Source organism: Piliocolobus tephrosceles, chromosome 4 (assembly GCF_002776525.5).
Source record: "Piliocolobus tephrosceles isolate RC106 chromosome 4, ASM277652v3, whole genome shotgun sequence".
NCBI lineage: Eukaryota > Metazoa > Chordata > Mammalia > Primates > Cercopithecidae > Piliocolobus > Piliocolobus tephrosceles.
The window spans coordinates 77,112,625-77,135,461 of NC_045437.1; the positions used below are offsets into that span (position 1 = coordinate 77,112,625).

Consider the following 22,837-nt stretch of genomic DNA (forward strand, 5'->3'; position numbering starts at 1 on the left):
ACGTTAACTTTTTGGTATTTGGTGTTTACCTCATTTTAACTATGTAAATATTGTATGTAGCTGAACCAGGTAAGTGTGAGATTGTTTCCTTTCTTGTATAATTTTTGTTTTTCCTAGTTAATAATCATCTTAATTCTTTTGTACATGTACCTTTTATGTTTCTTTATAAATATATGTTTTATATCTTTTTAATGTGTCTTTTATATTCTTTATTTGATCTGTTAACCTCTTGAACCAGATACGTCAATCTCCTCTTAGTAGATTCAAACACATCTGATAATCTGTTGGTTTTGTAACATCTTTCCTGTAATGTGCTGGTCATCCTGCCTCCATCTTGATGGGTTGCTCTCTAGGCCTATTGCACAACTGTCTTCCTGGACTGCCCTTTTACAGTCATCTGTGAACTGCATTTGTCTCTTCTATGTGGGTAGCCTCTTTACTGGATTTCAGGTTTTCCTTTTTCTTGGTGTCTCCCTTATATTGGCAGAGTACATCTTTCAGTAGCTTCCTGAGAAAGACTGAATGGGATGCACATATTTTAGGTTCTTGCATGTCCAAACATTTTTTATTTAACCCTCACATTTATAACCAATCCTTTGATTATGACCTGTAATATCTCTATGGAAGCTTTTACACTTATTCAAGAAGTATGTATTAAACACATTTTATGTGCTAGCTGTGCACTGGCCAAGACATTTTGAATATATAGGTGAACAAAAATCCAAGATTCATGTCCTTGTGGAGCTTAAAGTTAGGGAGGAAGGAGTTGTTCAACCGCAAATATAATAAATTATACAAAACATTGGGAGTTTGTAAAGTACATAACTGCTTTAGAAAAGAGAAAAAAGGAGAGCAGGATGGGGTGGGAAGTTCAGGAATACTGGGGAAAGGAGAGGTAGGGGATGCAGACTTTAGTATTAAATGGGGTGATCTTCTCTTCAACCATTCAGGTATTCTGAAATTTCACAATGATGTTGGTTGATAAGAGTTTTTCATTCATGTGTTGGGCCCCAAATGGGCCCTTTCCATTTGGAGACCATATCTGTGGTGTTTTATTTGACAATTTCTTCTTTCACTCCCTTCCTTCTTTCTGGATTTCTTTTATTAGAATATTAAACCTCATTAGATTGATTCTCTGATTTCTAATATTTTCTCTCCTGTTTTCCATCCCATTCTTTTTGTTCTGATTTCTAGGATAGTTTCTCAACTTTATTTTCTAACACCTTGATTGCATTTTTAAAAATAAACATTTTATTTTGGAACAGTTTTAGATTTACAGAATCACTGCAGACCGTATAGAGTTCCTATACACTCCATACCCAGTTTATTTTAACATCTTAGATTAATATGGTACATTTGTTATAATTAGTGAACCAGTATTGATACATTGTTAACTAAAGGCTATACTTTATTCACATTTCCTCATTTTTCCCCTAATACACTTTTTCTGTTCCAGGATCCCATCCAGGATACCACATTACATTGAGTAGTCCTGTCTCCTTAGGCACCTCTTGATTGTGATACTTCTCAGACATTCCTTGTTTTTGATGCTCTTGAAAGTTTTGAGGATTACTGGTCAGATGTTTTGTAGAATGTCAGTTGGAATTTGTCTCATGTTTCTCTCATTGTTTTTTTTAATTTTTTTTTTTTTTTTTGGGACGGAGTCTTGCTCTGTCGCCGGGGCTGGAGTACAGTGGTGCGATTTTGGCTCACTGCAAGCTCCGCCTCCCGGATTCACACCATTCTCCTGCCTCAGCTTCCAGAGTAGTTGGGACAATAGGTGCCTGCCACCACGCCTGGCTAATTTTTTGTATTTTTAGTAGAGACGGGGTTTCACCGTGTCAGCCAGGATGGTCTTGATCTCCTGACCATGTGATCCGCCCGCCTTGGCCTCCCAAAGTGCTGGGATTACAGGCGTGAACCACCATGCCCAGCCGTCTCTCATTATATTGGGGTGGTGCGTTTTGGGGAGAAAGGCAACAAAGATGAAGTACAATTTTCATCAATATATACTGTCAATGTGACTGCCACTTTTTTTTTTTTTTTTTTTGGAGTCTCGCTCTATCACCCCGGCTGGAGTGGAGTGGTGCAATCTCAGCTCACTGCAACCTCTGCCTCACGAGTTCAAGCAATTCTCCTGCCTCAGCCTCGAGTAGCTGGGATTACAGGCACGCATCACCACACCCGGCTAATTTTTGTATTTTTAATAGAGGTGGGGTTTCACCATGTTAATTAGGCTGGTCTCCAATTCTTGACCTTGTGATCCACCTGCCTCAGCCTTCCAAAGTGCTGGGATTACAGGCGAGAGCCACTGCGCCCAGCCAACTTGCCACTTTTAATGTTAACCTTGATCACTTGATGTGAGGTAGTGTTTGTTAGGTTTCTTCACTTTGAAGTTAGTATTTTCTTTTTTTCTCCTGTATTCTTCAATAGAAAGTCACTGTGCACTGAACACTTAAGGAATGGGGAGTTCTACTTCCTTGAGAGCAAAAATCTTATACATAAATTATTTGGATTTTTTTAAATTGCATGGGAGATTTGTCTTTTCCCCAATTATTTATCTAATCATTTACTTACATCACTATGAACACATAGATTTTTTTGGGGGGGGGCAGAGTCTCACTCTGTTGCCCAGGCTGGAGTGCAGTGACACAATCTCGGCTCACTGCAACCTCCACCTCCCAGGTTCAAGCGATTCTCCTGCCTCAGCCTTACAAGTAGCTGGAAGTACAGTCACACACCACCACACCTGGCTAATTTTTGTGTTTCTAGTAGAGACGGGATTTCACCATGTTGGCCAGGATGGTCTCGATCTCGATCTCAGGTGATTGCCCGCCTCGGCTTCCCAAAGTGCCTGGATTACAGGCGAGAGCCACTGCGCCCAGCTGATTTTTTTTTTTTTAATGTATTGGGTTATACTTCAGTACTGCTCTTTTATTTTGTCCCAGCTTTGGCCATTGGGAGCTCTTTCACTTGGGTCTTGTATCTCTTTGACATACTCCCGTTATTGTATGTGTGTACATGAACTTTTACTTCTTGGCATTACAAGATGCTTTGTGCTCATTTTGTTTATTTCCTGTCCTAGTTTTAGAAGCAGCCATTTTTCCAAGGAGCGTTGGTTCCTTTCTTTGGAGAATTTTATTAGAAACCAAGATCTGGATGCTAAGTATGTTTCCTTCCCCTGGGATGGTATTGCTTCTAGGCCCTCTGACAAACACAAGGAGATATGTTAGTATATATGTTAGTATATGTGTTCATACTAACCTGTATTACACATATCTGTAAATATTTCTATGTGTGACCATCGGTATCCATATTAAGCTAAACATGAATTTATATTGATGTCTTCAATTCAAATCCATTACCAGATAGATTATTTTATCTTTCTCCCCTGTATAGCCGTAACCACCTCCTTCAACAGTGAGAAACTTGGCTTCCACGATCAGTCATCCATGTACTTACTTGTTCAGTTTCAGTATACAGGTATAGTGATTTCAGAATTGTTAACCTGTGCCACTGTGGAAAACAACTTTATCAACTAGGGTAGAGTGCCTGTCTTTCCTTTCTTTAGTCTTACGTATTCCACTCATTGCCAAAGGTCAGCACCTTATTCTTCCATCCCCTGTGATGAGGTTGTTTCATACATTAAGAATACAATTAAACTCTTTGTCACAGTCTGAGTGCCAATCTGGGATTCCCCCATTCCCTAAATAATTTTTTGAAAATTTGCGTGTTGAGGTTTATTCTTTTTTCTGTGAAGTTCTATGGATATTAACGTGATAATCTTACGTTCACCATTACTACCCTAAAAAATCTGTGCTTCACATATCCAGCTCTCCCCCCCGTAAACCACTGGCAATCATTGGTGTTTTGCTGTCTGTAGTTTTACCTTTTCTAGAATGTTATATAATTAGAATAATGTAGTATGTAAATTCTTTCACTTAGCAGTATACATTAAGATTCACTCGTGTTTTTGTGGCTTGATAGCTCATTTCTTTATATCACTGAATAATATTCCATTGGATAGATGTGTGATGGTTTGTTTATCCAAATACCTAATTGCTTCCAGTTTTTGGCAGTTATGTTTATATGCATTCACATCCAAGTTATTGTGTGAATGTAAATTTTCAAATCAGATGGGTAAATACCTAGGAGCATGATTGCTGGATTATATGGTAGTATTAAGTTTTGTAAGAGACCACCAAATAGTCTTCCATAGCGACTATGCCATTTTACATTCCCACTGGCAATAATAAGATTTTCTCTTGTTTGGTGTCCTCAGTGACATTCTAGTAGATGTGAGGTGAATATCTCATTATTTTAATCTACAGTTCCCTGAAGACAAATGATGTTCAGTATTTTTCATATTCTTATTTTCCATTCTTATATCTTCTTTGGTGAGATGTCCATTCAGAACTTTTGCCAATTTTGAAATTGGATTGTTTTCTTTCTTCTTTTCCTTTCCTTTCACTTTTTGCCTTTTCTCTCCTTTCCTTTCCTTTCTTCTTTCTTTTCTTCTTTCCTTTCTTCTCTTCTCTCCTCTTTCTCCTCTCCTCTCTCCCTTCCCCTCTCCTTTGCCCTTTCTTTTCCCCTCCCCCCCCCCCCCCCCCTTCTTTTCGACAGGGTCTGACTTTGTTTCTCAGGCTGGAGTGCAGTGGCACAATCATACCTCACTGTAACCTTGAACTCCTGGGCTCAAGCTATCTTCCCATCTCAGCCTCTCAAGTAGCTAGAACTATAGGCATGCACCCCCACACCCAACTAATTTTTAATTTTTTTTCTTAGAGATGAGGTTTCTCTATGTTGCCCAGGCTGCTCTTGAACATCTGGCCTCAATTGAACTTCCCACCTCAGCTTCTTAAAGTGCTGGAATTACAGGTGTGAGCCCCCGTGCCTGGCCTTGGATTATCTTCTTGCCAAATTTTAAGAGTTCTTTTTAGATTTTTAGATACAAGTCCTTTATCAGATATGTGTTTTGCAAATATTCCAGTCTGTGACTTGTCTTCTTACTCTCTTAACAGTATCTTTTGCAGAGTGGAAGTTTTACATTTTAATAAGATCCAATTTACCAATTTTTTTCTTTGATGGATCATGGTACTGGTGTTATATTGAAAAACTGCTCACCAAACCAAGGTTATGTAGATTTTCTCCTATGTTTTCTTGAAGAAATTTTACAGTTTTGCATGTTAAGTTTAGGTTACCCACTTTGAATATGTTTTTATATAAGGTGTAATGTCTGTGTCTAGGTTCATATTTTTCATAGGGATGTCCAGTTTTTTCAGCACCTGTTATTGAAAAGACTGTGCATTCTCCATTGAATTGCCTTTGCTCCTTTGTCAAAGATAAGTTGACTACATTTGTGTGGGTTTATTTTTAGGGCCTTTTTTTTTTTTTTTTTTTGATACAGGGTCTCACTATGTTGCCCAGGCTACAGTGCAGTGGTGCAATCATGGCTCACTGCAGCCTCAACCTCCCTGGTTTCAGCTTATTCTCCCACCTCAGCCTCCCAAGTAGTTGGGACTACAGGCGCATGGCACCATGCCCAGCTTATTTTTTATGTTTTGTGGAGACAGAGTTTCTCCATGTTGCCCTGGCTGGTCTTGAACTCCTGGGCTCAAACAATCTGCCTGCCTCGGCCTCCCAAGTGCTGGGATTACAGCGTGAGCCACGATGCCTGGCCATTTTTGGGGTCTCTTCTGTTTTATTGATCTATGTGTCTGTTCTTTTGCCAATACCAAATTGCCCTGATTATTAGAACCTTCTTGTCATCTTAAAATTAGGTAGTGTGAGTCCTCCAACTTTGTTGTTCTTCAGTATCATGTTAGCTATTCTATTCTAGATTTTTTGTCTTTTCTTTTTTTATTTTTATTTTTAGTAGAGACAGGGTTTCACCATGTTGGCCAGGCTGGTCTCGAACTCTTGACCTCATGATCCACTCGCCTCGGCCTCCCAAAGTGCTGGGATTACAGGCTTGAGCCACCACACCTGGCCAATTCTTTGTCTTTTCATTTAAACTTCAGGATTGGTTTCTTGAGGCCTACAAAATAACTTGCTAGGATTTTAGTTGGGATTGCACAAGAATCTAGAGATCGAGTTGGGAAGAATCCATATCTTTGTTTTTGTTTGTTTGTTTATTTTTTTGAGACAGAGTCTCTCTCTGTCGCCTAGGCTGGAGTGTAGTGGTGTGATCTTGGTTCATTGCAACCTCTACCTCCTGGGTTCAAGTGATTCTCCTGCCTCAGCCTACTGAGTAGCTGGGGTTATAGGCACACTCCACCACGCTTGGTTAATTTTTGTATTTTTAGTAGAGACGGGGTTTCACCATGTTTGTCAGGCTTTTCTTGAACTCCTGACCTTGTGGTCTGCCCACCTTAGCCCCGCAAAGTGCTGAGTGCTGGGATTACAGGTGTGAGCCACTGTTCCCAGCCTTTTTTTTTTTTTTTTAATTTTATTTTATTTTTGAGATGGAGTCTAGCTCTGTCGCCCAGGCTGGAGTGCAGTGGCACAATCTCAGTTCGCTGCAACTTCCGCCTCCCAGGTTCCAGCGATTCTTTTGTCTCAGCCTCCTGAGTAAGTAGGCACAGGTGGGCACCACCACGCCCAGCTAATTTTTGTATTTTTAGTAGAGATGGAGTTTCACCATGTTGGCCACGCTGGTCTCTAACTCCTGACCTCAAGTAATCCACCCACCTTGGCCTCCCAAAGTGCTGGGATTAGAGACATGAGCCACTGCACCTGGCACGTATCTTAATACTGAGTTTTCCCATCTTTGAACATGGAATATGCCCCATTTTATTTTGTGGGTTTTTTTTTTTTTTTTTTTTTTTTTTTTTGAGACAAAGTCTCGCTCTTGTCCCCCAGGCTAGAGTGTAATGGTGTGATCCCGGCTCACTGTAACCTCTGCCTCCCTGGTTCAAGCGATTCTTCTGCCTCAGTCTCCCAAGTAGCTGGGATTACAGGCGCCCGCGACCATGCCCAGCTAATTTTTGTATTTTTAGTAGAGACAGGGTTTCACCATGTTGGCCAGGCTGGTCTTGAACTCCTGATTTCAGGTGATCTGCCCACCTCGGCCTCCCAAAGTGGCTGGGATTATAGGCGTGAGCCGCTGTGCCTACCCTTATTTAATTTTTCTTTTCTTTTCTTTCTTTCTTTTTTAATCAGTGTTTTATACTTTTGCACATATAGATCCTGTATATATTTTTTAGATTTATAACCTAAGCATTTCGTTGTTGTTGTTGTTGTTGTTGTTGTTGTTTTTCCACTCTGTTGCCCAGGCTAGAGTGCACTTGTGTGATCTCTGCTCACTGCAGCCTCAACCTCCTGGGCTGAAGTGATCATCCCACTTCTGCCTCCCAAGTAGCTGGGACTACAGGTGTGCACCACCATGCCTGGCTAATTTTTTTGTATTTGCAGAGATGAGGTTTCACTATGTTGCCCAGGCTGGTCTTAAACTCCTGGGCTCAAGGGAGGCTCAAGGGATCTGCCCGCCTCGGCCTCCCAAAGTGCTAGGATTACAAGTGTGCAGTATTTCACTTTTTAAAGGTGCTCTTATAATGGTATTTTAAAGTCCAACTTCCAGTTGTTCATTCAAATGCAAGTGACTTTCGTGTACTGACCTTATATCCTGCAACCTTACTATACTCAGGACATTTTTGGGGTCAATTTTTGGGTATTTTCTACATAGAGAATTATGTAACTGCAAATTGCAAATAGAGACCATTTTATTTATTCTTTTCCAAATAGTATACCTCTTGTTTTCTTTTCTCATCTTATTGCACTAGCTAGGGCTTTCCGTATTATATTGAATAGGAGTGATGAGAGAAGATACCCTTTCCTGGAACCCAATCTTTGAGGGAAGGCAGTTTCTTATTAAGTATGCTATTAATTATAGGTATTTTATAGATATTCTTTATCAAATTGAAGAAGTTTCCCTCTACTCATAGTTTGCTAAGAGTTTTTCTCATGAATGGGTATTTTTGTTTGTTTGTTTGGTTTTGTTTTTTTTTTGAGATAATCTCGCTCTGTCTCCCTGGCTGGAGTGTAGTGGCGTGATCTCGGGTCACTGCAACCTCCGCCTTCTGGGTTCAAGCGATTCTCCTGCCTCAGCCTTCCAAGTAGCTGGGATTACAGGTGCACACCACCACGCCAGGCTAATTTTTGTATTTTTAGTAGAGATAGGGTTTCACCATGTTGGCCAGGCTGGTCTAGAACTCCTGACCTTGTGATCTGCCTGTCTCAGCCTCCCACAGTGCTGGGATTACAGGAGTGAGGTGCCGCATCCAGCCTGGATATTGTTTTTATTTGCATTAATTTATGTGATTATATATGTCTTCTTTAGTTTGTTAATATGGTAGATTACATAGATTAATTTTCAAATGTTGCACCAGCCTTGCATACCTGGATAAATTATATTGGTCATGATATATAATTTTTTAATACATTGTTGGATTCAATTTGGCACCATTTTCTCGAGCATTTTTATATCTGTGTTCATGGGCAATATTGGTCCGTAGTTTTCCTTTTTTGCAGTGTCTTTATCTGGTTTTGATATTAGGGTAATGCTGGTCTTATAGTATAAGTTAGAAGTGTTCCCTCTACTTCTTTTTTCTGGAAGAGATTATAGAGAATTGCTATTATTTTTTCCTTAAATGTTTGGCAGAATTCACCAGTTGATCCATCTGGATCCATCTGGATTCACCAGTTGATCCATCTGGATCTGGTGATTTATTTTTATGGAAAATTATTAATTATTGATTTAACTTTTAAAATAGATGTAGGGATTTTAGGTTATCTGTTTCTCCTTGTATGATTTTTGGCGGTTTGTATCATTTGAGGAATTGGTTCATTTCATCTAAATTACCAAATTTGTGGGCAGAGATGTTAATAATATTCCTTTATTATCCTTTTTGGCATCAGTAGTGATGACTCCTCCTTTATTTCTGAAATTGAACATTTGTTTCTCTCTTAATTAACTGGGTTTATCAATTTTATTCATCTTTTAAAGGAATGAGTTTTTTGTTTTACTGGTTTTCTCTATTTGTCTATTGTTTTCCTGTTTTAAATTTCATTTATTTCTGCTCTAATTTTTATTTTCCTACTTGTTTTAGGCCAAAATTGTTTTTGTTTTTCTAGTTTCCCAAGGTGGAAGCTTATTGACGTTAGATTTTTTTTCTTTTACTTTTTCTTTTGAAATGAAGTGTCACTCTTGTTGCCCAGGCTGCAGTGCAATGGCCGGATCTTGGCTCACTACAACCTCCACCTCCCAGGTTCAAGTGATTCTCCTGCCTCAGCCTGCTGAGTAGCTGAGATTACAGATGCCTGTCACCATGCCCAGCTAATTTTTGTATTTTTTAATAGAAATGGGGTTTCACCATGTTAACCACGCTGGTCTCAAACTCCTGACCTCAGGTGATCCACCCACCTTGGCCTCCCAAATTCTTTTTCAATATGTGCATTTTTAGTGCTGTCACTGTCCCTTAAGCAGTGCTTTCACTGCAGCTCACAAGCCTTGCTTGAATTTTAAGATTTCTGCAATCAAGTTCCATGATCTTTTTTGGTTCTCTATATAGTTCTTATTTATGGCTTCGTGTTCCTGTTTCATAGTTGCATTGCTTTTTTGTCTCTGAGAATATTAGCTTCTTTGAAGTTTTATTATGCCTCTTGCATTGTGTCTTCCTCCAAATTCCTTTTTTTTTTTGAGACAGGATCTCGCTCTGTTGCCCAATCTGGAGTGCAGTGGTGTCATCTTGGTTCACTGCAACCTCTGTCTCCCAGGTTCAAGTGATTCTCCTGCCTCAGTTACCAAAGTAGCTGGGATTACAGGCGTGCGCCACTATGCCCAGCTAATTTTTGTACTTTTAGTAGATATGGGGTTTCACCATGTTGGCCAGGCTGGTCTTGAACTCCTAACCTCAAGCAGTACACCTGCCTTGGCCTCCCAAAGTGTTGGGATTACAGGCATGAGCCACCACATCTGGCCTCCGAATTCCTTTTGTTTGTTTGGTGTCTGTTTATTTTGTGCAGTCTTCTGTGTGTATGGTACAACCACAGTTTAAAAATTGAAGCAAAAAAAGGTAACATGCTTTATTGAATTAAGATGCCATACCAGTGTTATTGAAAATTCTTCTGAAGTGTACCTGTTAGTTTTAAGTTTGTTGCCAGCACAATTATTGTTCATTTGAAAGTGACCTTTTCTCTCTGGTTATTCTATCTTTGGGGAGACTACTGTAGTTTTACAGTAGTGTGTCTAAATGTGGATTTCTTTTTGTATTGTTTGGTATAATTTGTTACCTGTATCTGTTGAGTTAGCTTTTTCATCAATTCTGGAAAAACTCCCAGCATTATCTTTTCAAATATAGTTGTCCCATGCTGTCTTTTCTCCTTATAGTACTCCATTCTCATTTTGTCATCAATACCTTTTAACCTAGTTTTTATATTTTTCTCTTCCTCGTCCCTCTGGGCATTATGTTAGGTAATTTCTTCAGATAGGTCTTCGATGTCATTCAGTTCTCTCTTAAGCTCTGCCTAATTTTCAAGCCCATTTTTAAAGTATCTCTTTTTTGTTTATTTATTTATTTTTTCTGGACCTCAGATGTCCTTAGTTGATGGCACACAATCATAATTAGTTCTTGTAAAGCCCTGTCATTCGTTTGTTGTCTTTTACCCCCATTTCCTATTCCTAGTCCCCATGCCAGGTAGCCAAACAGATGTGTTTAATAATGTATATTCTTTTGTGTATATTTATTATTACAAATTTGTTTAGTTTTATTGTATTTTTAAAAAGTAACAGTTTGCAATGGATTAGAAGTGTAAGAAAAATACTTACCATAGGCAGTTTGAGGAATGTTGCTGTACAGTGTTTCACCTTCCAGGTTAGCTTAGCTGATTGCTTTCTTTTTATGTCATTTAACTTGTTCCTTATGCTTGAATTTCCTGTAAACAAGCAGTTAGTTTGATTACATTCTAATTCAATTTTTTTAAGCAGTAATATTTTTTAGGTGATACTGTTCTTCCACATTTATTGATGGTGAAATTGATTGTTGGGTTTGGACGTGTTGACTTGATCCCACCGTTGTAAAACTCCCCATAAACCTTTTCCTCTAGCCTTTAAACATCCATTTATAGCCATTGCCTATAGTCTATTTATTGCATTAGGGATTATGAAGAGATGAATTAAAAATTTTTAATATCCTTTTGCATTTATTCACTGGAATTCTTATCTAAAGAACTTTTCATCAGTAATTATTTTGTTATAAAGTATATTTTGTAAATAAAGGGCAGGATAAATTCATGTTTTTAGTGACAAAGCTTTGTTGAAATATAACAGAGAAGGCTTAATCACATCATATACCATGCTCGTGAATTGGAAATTTCAATATTATTAAGGACAGTGTTCCCCAGATTGATATATATATATATATATATATTTAAATTAAATTAAATTTTAAGTTCTGGGATACATGTGCAGGACATGCAGATTTGTTACATAGGTAAACATGTGCTATGGTGGTTTTTTGCACCTGTCAACCCATCACCTAGATATTAAGCCCCACATGCATTAGCTATTTATCCTGACGCTCTCCCTTCACCACCCTCCACCCCAACAGGCCCCAGTGTGTCTGGTTCTCCTCCTTGTGTCCACGTGTTCTCATTGTTCAGCTCCCACTTATTTTAAGTGACAACATGAGGTGTTTGGTTTTCTGTTCTTGCATTAGTTTGCTGAGAATAATGGCTTCTAGCCTCATCTGTGTACCTGCAAAGGACATGATATTGTTCATTTTTATGGCTGCATAGTATTCCATGGTGTTATATGTACCACATTTTCTTTATCCAGTCTATCATTGATGGGCATTTGGGTTGATTCCATGTCTTTGTTATTGTGAACATACACATGCATGAATCTTTGTAATAGAATGATTTATATTCTTTTGGATATATACCAGTAATTGGAATTTGCTGTGACAAATGATCTGCCTAATTCTAGGTCTTTGAGGAATCGCTACACTGTCTTTGTGTTGAAGTGTTCCTGTTTCTCCACAACCTCACCAGCATCTGTTGTTTCTTGACTTTTTAATGATTGCCATTCTGACTGGCCTGAGATGGTGTCTCATTGTGGTTTTAATTTGCATTTCTCTAATGATCAGTGATGTTGAGCCTTTTTATGTTCGTTGGCCACATAAATGTCTTCTTTTGAAAAGTGCCTGTTCATGTCCTTGGGTAGGATAAATTCTTGATTTTTTTCCCTTAATTGATCAATTTTTAGAGTAATTGGTTAGTGCCCTGCTACCCCTCCAGTGAGTGGTATGTTTTGTTTTTGTCTTTAGTATTATTTTATCTTTTTTTTTTTTTTAATCTATTTGATTTATGTTTAGTCCTTTGCAGTCTTCATTCATTTGATGCTCACTTGTCCCATTTAAGCCGGTGCCCTTCAACTTGACTTTTATCCTTTTGATATTATCCCATTACTTATTGACAGATTCCTGTGAGGTTTCTCAGGCTTATTTGGTGTAGTTTCTGTTCCAGACCAGAGGTTTGCCTACTTTTTTCATCTTTTCATCAAACTAACTTTTAGTTTTCTTGTGCAACTCTCTTGTATGCTTGTTTTCTTTTTTTAAAATTTTGCTCTTAGTTTATTAGTTTTCAGTCTTCTTTTGTCAGGAGCAGTGTCTCATGCCTGTAATCCCAGCACTTTGGGAGGCTGAGACGGGCGGATGACTTGAGGTCATCAAGACAGCCTGGCCAAAATGGTGAAACCCTACTCTTCTAAAAAAAAACCCCAAAGTTAACTGAGCCTGGTGGCACACACCTATAGTCCCAGCTACCCTGGAGGCTGAGGCAGGAGAATCGCTTGAACCTGGAGGATGGAGGTTGCAGTGAGCGGAGGTAGCACTACTGCATTCCAGCCTGGGTGACAGAGCGAGACTCCATCTCAAAAAAAAAAAAAAAAAAAAAGTTCAAGTCTCTAAGTATCTCTTGAAGTACCACTTTTACTGAATCCCAGAGTTTTTATGTGCATGTTTTTATGTGTTTGTAGTTTCATATGTTGTATTTATAAGTAGTTTTAGCTTTACATTTTGAATTGTTCTTTAACCTTTGAGTTATTTAGGTAAGTGTTTAAAAATTTACAATAGTTTCTAGAGGCAAATATTATGTTGTTAGAGTTGGTTTTCATGTCATTTTTACATATACAGGGGCAATTTCCCCAACTAAATTGTATATTCCTTAAAGCAGCACTCTTAAATTTTATTTCTGTGTCAATTTCTTGACTGTTTTTCCTGGCATGGAATACATGGGATAATATTTATGTTACAGAATTAAATGAAATATTATTATACTTTTTATTTTTTAGGCATACAAGAATTAAATTCTGAATAAGTCTACAGGTAGGATGGACAGTTATTTTAAAGCAGCTGTCAGTGACTTGGACAAACTCCTTGATGATTTTGAACAGAACCCAGGTTTGTTGATTTTCCATTTTTGCCACTAATGGGATTTTAAAATATCTGTAATTAAGTTATCTCAGGTATATAGTAATATTAGCAAAATTTTCTTTCAATTTTGGTCACATTGTTGCCTTCTGCAAAAAGTTCATTTATTTCATAATAAGATGTTAGTTGATTCTTAGACTGAATGGGACCCATAGCCAGAAACAGAAGTAAGGAACCTAGAAGGTTTTTTTCTAGATACAAATTAGCTATAAGAAAGTCCTCTTCTCTTGGCTGGGCGCGATGGCTCAAGCCTGTAATCCCAGCACTTTGGGAGGCCGAGACGGGCGGATCACGAGGTCAGGAGATCGAGACCATCCTGGCTAACACGGTGAAACCCCGTCTCTACTAAAAATACAAAGAAAAATTAGCCGGGCGAGGTGGCAGGTGCCTGTAATCCCAGCTACTCGGGAGACTGAGGCAGGAGAATGGCGTGAACCTGGGAGGCAGAGCTTGCAGTGAGCTGAGATCCAGCCACTGCACTCCAGCCTGGGCGACAGAGCGAGATTCCGTCTCAAAAAAAAAAAAAGAAAAAAAAGAAAATCCTCTTCCCTTCCCTCCCCCTCCCCCTCCCTCTCCCCCTCCCCCTTCGCCTTCCCCTTCCCCTTCCCTTCCCTTTTTGAGACAAAGTCTCACTCCATCACCCAGGCTAAAGTGCAGTGGCACAATCAGCCTCACTGCAGCCTCAACCTCCTGGACTCAAGCATTCCTCCCACCTCAGCCTCCAAGTGGTAACACAGGTGCATGCCACCATGCTGGCTGATTTTTCAATTATTTGTAAAGACAGGACCTTCCTATGTTGCACAGGCTCGTCTTGAATTCCAGGATTCAAGCAATCCTCCTGCCTCCGCCTCCCAAAATGTTGGGATTATAGGCATGAGCCATCTGCTTGGCCCCAGAAAGACCTTTAAAACCAACATATGAACAAGCTAAAAGCAACCTAAGAGTTCTGCATAAATTGGTATTTCATTACAAGAGATGGTATTTTATTTTATTATTATTTCTTTTTTGAGATGGAGTTTCACTGTTGTTGCCCAGGCTGGAGTGCAGTGGCGCCATCTCATCTCACTGCAACCTCTGCCTCCCAGGTTCAAGCAATTCTTCTGCCTCAGCCTCCCAAAGAGCTGGGATTACAGGCGCCCACCACCGTGCCCAGCTAATTTTCGTATTTTAAGTAGAAACAAGGTTTCACCATATTGGCCAGGCTGGTCTCAAACTCCTTGTTATCCACTCGCCTTGGCCTCCCAAAGTGCTGGGATTACAGACGTGAGCTACTGCTCCCAGCCTAATTTTTGTATTTTTGGTAGATATGGGATTTCACCATGTTGGCCAGGCTAATCTTAAACTCTTGGCCTCAGGTGATCTGCCTGCCTCAGTCTCCCAAAGTGCTGGGCTTATAGGCATGAGCCACCACGCCTGGCTGGTATTTTCTATAAAATGAAGACTAGGAAACTGGAAGACAGAACACAGAGGTTAGATTTTTTTTCAGCTCTTCCTTAGTCTGGTTTTTATAGTGCAACTAAGTTTCTTTTTTTTTCTGAGAGACAGGGTCTTGCTCTTTCACCCTGGCCGGAGTGCAGTGGTACAGTCATAAGCTCACTGCAGCCTTGAATTCCTGCGCTCAGGCAATCCTCTCACCTCAGCCTTCTGAGTAGCTGGGACCACAAGTGTGCGCCACCATGCCTGGCTAATTTGAAAATATGTATTTTTTTTTACAGATGGGGTCTCACTGTGTTGTAGGCTGGTCTTGAACTCCTGGTCTCAAGTTATCCTCCCACCATGGCTTCCCAAAGTGCTGGGATTACAGTTGTAAGCCACCACGCGGGGCCACAACTAAGTTATTTTGAGTGGAATTTTTATCACTTATGATATCTGCATTCCAAAGTAAAAACTAGAAAGTACTTTAAAATCAAATAAACATAGCTTTGGGTTCTCTCTCCTGCTACCTTGTGAAGAAGGTGCTTCTCCTTTGCCTTCTGCCACGATTATAAGTTTCCTGAGGCTTCCCTGGCCATGCAGAACTATTGGCTTATTTTATCTGGATGTGGCTATGGCCACCAACAGCCCCAGATTCACACTGTCCCCTGAGAAGTGTCCTTCCTTTCTTCAAATTTGGAGTATCAGGAGAATGCCTCTAAGTGGCCCAGCTTGAAACAATCACATGCCCATCACTATGGCCATAGTATGTGATGCTACTACAATTGGCAGCCTCAGTTAGAGCACCACAGGGGAGCAAGGGTAGGATCCAGGTGATAGAAAAATGAACAAGTAGAAAACCAACTTGAGGAGTCCTCCCAAACAAAGGAAAGATCAAGATCAAATTATTAGAGCAACTATGCATGAGATGAAGATCTAACAACGTTCATTTATTCAGTCAGTCATTTCTTGAACACTTAAGTTTCAGGAACTATTCTAAGCAATGGGGGTATAAGTCAGAAAAAAAGAGACAAGGTCCCTGCACTTGTGACACTTACTTTGTGGTTGAAACAGCCAACAATCATAAACAAGATAATTTCAGATAAAAATAAATGCTGTAAAGGAAATAAAAAAGTAGTTTTGGAGGTTATTTCTGCTTTGCAAAAGGATAATCTGTGTTCTTTAAAAAAAGCTTATTTAGTTTAGAAGTCTTGGGAAACATAATATGTTTAATAATTTTTATTTGATTTGAGTCTCCCGAATAACACTGTTTCTCTATTTCAGATGAACAAGATTATCTTCAAGATGTGCAAAATGCATATGATTCTAACCACTGCTCAGTTTCTTCAGAGTTGACTTCCTCACAGCCAACTTCATTGCTCCCAAGAGACCAACAATGCGTTAATAGTTGTACCTCATCAGAAACAAGCTATGAAACGAATGAGAGTTCCCTCAATGAAAAATCACTCAAGGGACTTACTTCTATACAAAATGAAAAAAATGTAACAGGACTTGATCTTCTTTCTTCTGTGGATGGTGGTACTTCAGATGAAATCCAGCCTTTATATATGAGACGATGTAGTAAACCTATCTGTGATCTGATAAGTGACATGGGTAACTTAGTTCATGCAACTAATAGTGAAGAAGATATTAAAAAATTATTGCCAGATGATTTTAAGTCTAATGCAAATTCCTCAATTGGATTGGATTTATCTTCAGTGTCAGATACTCCTTGTGTTTCTTCAACAGACCATGATAGTGATACTGTCAGAGAACCACAGAATGATATCAGTTCTGAATTACAAAATAGAGAAATCAGAGGAATAAAAGAATTGGGTATAAAAGTAGATACACTTTCAGATTCCTGTAATTACAGTGGAACAGAAAATTTAAAAGATAAAAAGATCTTTAATCACTTAGAACCAATTGTTGATTTTAACATGTCATCTGCTTTGACTCAGCAAAGTTCCAAAATGTTTGATGCCAAAGACAAGCTACAACACAAGAGCCAGCCATGTGAATTACTAAAAGATGATGGCTTAGTAAAAGAGGAAATAGATGTGGCAGTCATAACAGCTGCAGAATGTTTAAAAGAAGAGGGCAAGACAAGTGCTTTGACCTTCAGCCTTCCAAAAAGTGAAGATTTATGCTTAAATGATTTAAATTCAAGAGATGAAAATTTCAAATTACCTGACTTTTCCTTTCAGGAAGATAAGACTGTTACATTTATAAAACAATCTGCACAAGAAGACTCAAGAAATTTAGACCTTAAGGATAATGATGTAATCCAAGATTCCTCTTCAGCTTTACATGTTTCAGGTGAAGATTTGCAGTCCTCATTGTCCTGTCTTCCCGTACCTGGGTCTATGTGTGGATCATTAGTTGAAAGTAAAGCATGGGGTGATTTTTTACCTCAGCATGAACATAAAGATAATATACAAGATGCCGCGACTATACATGAAGAAATACAGAACAGTGTTGTTGTAGGTGGGGAACCATTCAAGGAGACTGATCTTTTGAAACAGGAAAAATGTAAAAACATAGTCCTTCAGCCATTAATTGAAGACAGAAAGATAGATCCTGACCAGATGGTAATCAGAGTTGCGTCTTTGGATGGTGGTGACACCAATTCTACAGTTGTAGAATCTCAAGAGGGGCTTTCTGGCACTAATGTCCTAGAGTCTTCCGATTGTTGTGAAGGTTTTATTAATACTTTTTCAAGCAATGATATGGATGGACAAGACTTAGATTACTTTAATATTGATGAAGGCACAAAAAGTGGCACACTAATTAGTGATGCTGAACTTGATGCCTTTCTGACAGAACAGTATCTTCAGACCACTAACATAAAGTCTTTTGAAGAGAATGTAAATGACTCTAAATTGCAAATGAATCAGATAGATATGAAAGACTTAGATGACGGAAACATCAATAATGCATATTTCAATGCAGAAGCAGGAGCTATTGGGGAAAGTCACGGTATTAATATAATTTGTGAAACAGTTGATAAACAAAATACAATAGAAAATGGCCTTTCTTTAGGAGAAAAAAGCACAATTCCAGTTGAACAAGGCTTACTTACCAGTAAGTCTGAGATTACAAATGAATTATCAGTCTCTGATATTAATAGTCAATCTGTTGGAGGGGCCAGACCTAAGCAATTGTTTGGCCTTCCATCAAGAACAAGGAGTTCAAAAGACCTAAATAAGCCAGATGTTCCAAATACAATAGAAAGTGAACCCAGCATAGCAGATGCCATTGTTCCAGTCACTTGCGCTGTGGATTCTACAGCTGATCCTCAGGTTAGCTTCAACTCTAATTACATTGATATAGAAAGTAATTCTGAAGGTGGATCTTGTTCTGTAACTGCAAATGAAGATTCTCTACCTGAAAACACTTGCAAAGAAGGCTTGGTTTTGGGCCAGAAGCAGCCTACTTGGATTCCTGATTCAGAAGCTCCAAACTGTATGAACTGCCAAGTCAAATTTACTTTTACAAAAAGACGACACCATTGCCGAGCATGTGGGAAAGTAAGTTATAAAAATCTTTAAATCTTTTGTTCTTTTGAGACATTTTAAACAAATATAATATGATAGAAAAGGCTGATTAACAGATAATTACAAGATTGAGTTAGTTTAAAATCAGTGTTTTTCATCTACCAGTCAGGGAAATAAATAAAGCAGTGTTATTTTGCCTATTGGTTGATGGTTGAATAAATGTTACATTGTCGGGGCATTAATTATATGCTGGGAAATGAGAAATAATTATTAAATTACTAATTTTTGTGACATTTAAGAATATTTGTTCTTATCTCTGTAATATTGACACGTTGAATATTCCAGATTTGGTCAGATTCCGCTTTGTCCTCAAACATTTAATTTCAAGACCAATCTACAGCTAGCGTTGTGATCAGTGCCCAGGGAAACACTCCGGAGCAAATTGGCTTCCACAGGGTTCAGAATTCTGAGGCTGACCTTGAGTTCTGACTGGTAATAGTCAAGATAAAAAGACTGTCTATAAATTCTAAGGCTTGCCTATAGAAATCCTATTACATTTTTATTCAGATTTTTCAGTAATATGTTGGTTTCAGATCAGTCCTATTTTTTTTAACAAAATAATATTTTACTTTAAAAAGTTTTAAATGAAGAATTAGATAACTTTTAATATTGTAAATGTATTCATTAAAGATAGTTTTTGTTCCCTTTCCAATGAACAGAATTGATTTAGAGGAATTCTCCTTATCAGAAATACGGTATCAAATTGTAGAAACTTCATTTAAGTTACAAAAAAAAAAAAAGAATCATTTAAGAATTCCACCTATGATTATGGTGATTAGGAAATGATTTATATAATAAGGAAAAAGAGTTTTGGTTAATTAGGTTTAGGACCTCTCCACACTGCCTCCAGTAGGTGTAAGTATTATTATTATTATTTTTTTTTATTATTATACTTTAAGTTCTAGGGTACATGTGCACAACGTGCTGGTTTGTTATGTATGTATACATGTGTCATGTTGCTGTGCTGCTGCACCCGTTAACTCGTCATTTACATTAGGTATATCTCCTAATGCTATCTCTCCCCCCACCCCAGGACAGGCCCCGGTGTGTGATGTTCCCCTTCTTGTGTCCAAGTGTTCTCATTGTTCAATTCCCACCTATGAGTAAGAACATGTGGTGTTTGGTTTTCTGTCCTTGTGATAGTTTCCTGAGAATGATGGTTTCCAGCTTCATCTGTGTCCCTACAAAGGACATGAACTCATCCTTTTTTACAGCTGCATAGTATTCCATGGTGTATATGTGCCACATTTTCTTAATCCAGTCTATCATTGATGGGCATTTGGGTTGGTTCCAAGTCTTTGCTATTGTGAATAGAGCCACAATAAACATACGTGTGCATGTGTCTTTATAGCAGCATGATTTATAATCCTTTGGGTGTATACCCAGTAATGGGATGGCTGGGTCAAATGGTATTTCTAGTTCTAGATGGTATAAGTATTCTTGAAACAAAAATAAATTTGATATTTTATTCTTTGTAGGTATTTTGTGGTGTCTGTTGTAATAGGAAGAGTAAACTGCAATATCTAGAAAAGGAAGCAAGAGTATGTGTAGTCTGCTATGAAACTATTAGTAAAGGTGAGTATTAACTTGATGTATTTTCTTCCAGTAATTGAATATATGTTAAAATTAATTGGATTGTGACAAAGATAAACTTCTTTATTTTCTTAAGGCAAGGACCTAGTGTTGAATTATCTGGCTTAGGTGGGACATCCCAAGGCTTGGTTTCTCTTCTTTTTGTTCCACTCTCACAATTAATACTACCAATCTGGAAAGGAAGCATTCAGTTTCTGGAGTGGCAGTTCATTAACTTTTAACAGGTACCAAGTCCCTAAATGCTGCATTTCATCTGCCTATTTGTTTTTGTCATCATCATTGTCATGTTCATCATCTTAATCTAAATAAACACTTGTAGATACCTACCAATAAGTAGTACTCAATATTATTTATTAATAGCATAGGGCAAGATAATAGTTCAAACCCTATAGAAAATAACAACCTAAAATGATAGTACAAGATAAGGTGGTAATATTTATGATTTTATAAATTCATAGGACTGCCACACTATTTGCACATTTTTGTCTCATCTTTTTTTGCTTTCTCAACTTTAGAATTTTGCATATGTATACTTCCCATTATTTCTTTGGCTCTCTAATTAGCTACAGTTATTAGAATTGTCCTGGTGGTCTTTGAGTTCTCACAGGTTGTGTGTGTGTGGGGTGTGTGTGTGTGTGTGTTGTGTTTTTTCCCCCAAGTCCATGTTTATTCTTTTGAGTACCACTTGGCATTTTCAAAGATTCGTTGACAGTTTAATTCCCAGCAAATATTACTTGGGCCTTTTTTGACCAGACTTGTGCACTACCTCAGGCACTGCTTCCTGTTAGCCAGGGGAATGAATACCTGATAATAATCTGTTTTTCTCTTTTGAATGAAGATAACTTTTTTCAGCAATTTTCCAAAAAGCTCTGATGTCAGTCTGTTAGCCTGAGGTAAGCTGCTTTTCTCACTGCTGTTGACCTCTGCTCTGGAAGATAACAAAGTGTAAATCTTTTTATGTTTCCATGTTACCGCCATTGTTTATGAAGAGGTCAGTTTAAGTGCTTATAGTTGTTTTTTTTTTTTCTTATGCTGTTTCAGTAGCCTAGAAGATGACTGCTGGTGCTGTTAGCCAAGGCAATCTGCTAGAATTCAGAAATTTTAGAGCAAGCTCCCACATAATTATCTCCCCCAGTTAAAAATAAATTAAGCATCCATGAAGATTTGAAACGTTATTTATGTTGACAGGTCAGATTTTTGGGTGAGCATTCAGACATATTTTGACTTTAAGGGTCCAGGAGGGGAGAAGATATGATCATTAAAGAAATTCAGTAGAATACTGAAATCAAGCTTTGGTTTATCAAATAAAATACTGTGGAATTAGTTTATTTAGTTATCTGTTTAAATTTATCCTATTTTGATATAGCATATAGTTTCATTTACGGTGCTATTTATTATTAATTTATATGCCACAGGAAAGCATAAATAAAAGTTAACATCAGCTTTAGGGTTGAAAATAATAGAAGTGATCTTTTAAAATAATGGTATCAAATGAGAAGAGAAAGATGGTTCATGGGTTGTGAGACACATTACATGAAAGATTGGAAGAAAAAGATAATTTGAATAGAGATAATAGGTAATGAGAAAGCTGTCCTGAGATTATGTGAGTTTCAAGGAAGCGCACATGTGAATGTAAAGTAAGTAGATTTGAGGCAAGTTAGAAATTACTTTGAAATCGAGAGTAAGATATTTGGACTTCACTTGGTTAATGGAAGCCATTTTATGAGTGCCATCATTCAGTGGCACTTGAGGAAGATTGTTTTAGCAGTGGCAACATTTATAGCAGATCAGTTTGGAGAAATGCTGAAGGGAGAGCTATCAATGTACCTTGTTTTCTGGATGAAGAATCACTCAACAGTATTCAGGCACTAGTCTGCATTCTGAAGCTCAAGCTGAGAGCAAAATAGAAGCTATATTCTCATGAAATTTATGAATGTATGTAGAGATGGATAGTAAACAAAAAGATATCAGATGGTGATACTACCTTAAATTAAAAAATTTAAAAACTGTAAGAGTGATAGATAGTTAACAGATCAGTGGCAAAAGGAATTTTTTTTTTTTTTTTTGAGATGGAGTCTCACTCTGTCACTCAGGTTGGAGTATAATTGTGCGATCTTAGCTCATTGCAGCCTCCATCTCCCAGGTTCAAGCAGTCCTCCCACCTCAGCCTCCCTGGTAGTTGGGACCACAGGCACACACTACCACGCCCAGCTAATTTTTTGTATTTATGATAGAGATGGGGTTTCACCATGTTTCCCAGGCTGGTCTCAGAGCAATCCTGAGCTTAAGTAATCTACCTGCTTTGGCCTCCCAAAGTATTGGGATTACAAGCGTGAGCCACTGTGCCTGGCCTTAGGTAGTATTTTTTATAATGTGGTCAGAGTAAGGCTTTATGGTAATATGACATGTGAGCAGAGTCTTGAAGGAGGTGAGATAATAAAGCTGTGTGAGTATGAGAAGAACATTCTAGGCCAAGGGACTAATAGGAGCAAAGATTCTAAGCTGTAGGAGTACTTACTTGAAGAACAAGGAGGTCTGGGTGGCTGGACCATAGCGAATGAGTGGGATTGTAGTGAGAGATGAGGTCAAACAGGTAACTGGGAAAGTAGAGGAGGTAAGGATGAATTATGTTGGGTCTTGTGAGCCATTGTAACAACTTAAATTTTCACTTTAGTTAGCCATTAAAATATTTTAAACGGGAATAATGAGATATGATTTATGTCTAAAAGAATCTCTCTAAACTATGTTGGAAATAGACTCTAGGGGTACAAGGACAAAAACAGAGAC

The 22,837-nt window shown here is 38.3% G+C and overlaps 1 protein-coding gene across 4 annotated transcripts in view; it reads left to right on the forward strand.

The window, feature by feature from the left end:
- ZFYVE16 (zinc finger FYVE-type containing 16) overlaps positions 1-22,837 on the forward strand; it is a 64,549-nt gene that overhangs the window by 6,325 nt on the left and 35,387 nt on the right. For all 4 annotated transcript variants that reach the window (XM_023214949.3, XM_023214950.3, XM_023214948.2 and 1 more), the window contains 3 exons: positions 13,349-13,457; positions 16,185-18,430; positions 19,936-20,032. In XM_023214949.3, coding sequence (XP_023070717.2) covers positions 13,388-13,457; positions 16,185-18,430; positions 19,936-20,032 — 2,413 coding nt within the window. In that variant the 5' untranslated portion in view covers positions 13,349-13,387. The remainder of the gene's footprint in view (positions 1-13,348; positions 13,458-16,184; positions 18,431-19,935; positions 20,033-22,837) is intronic.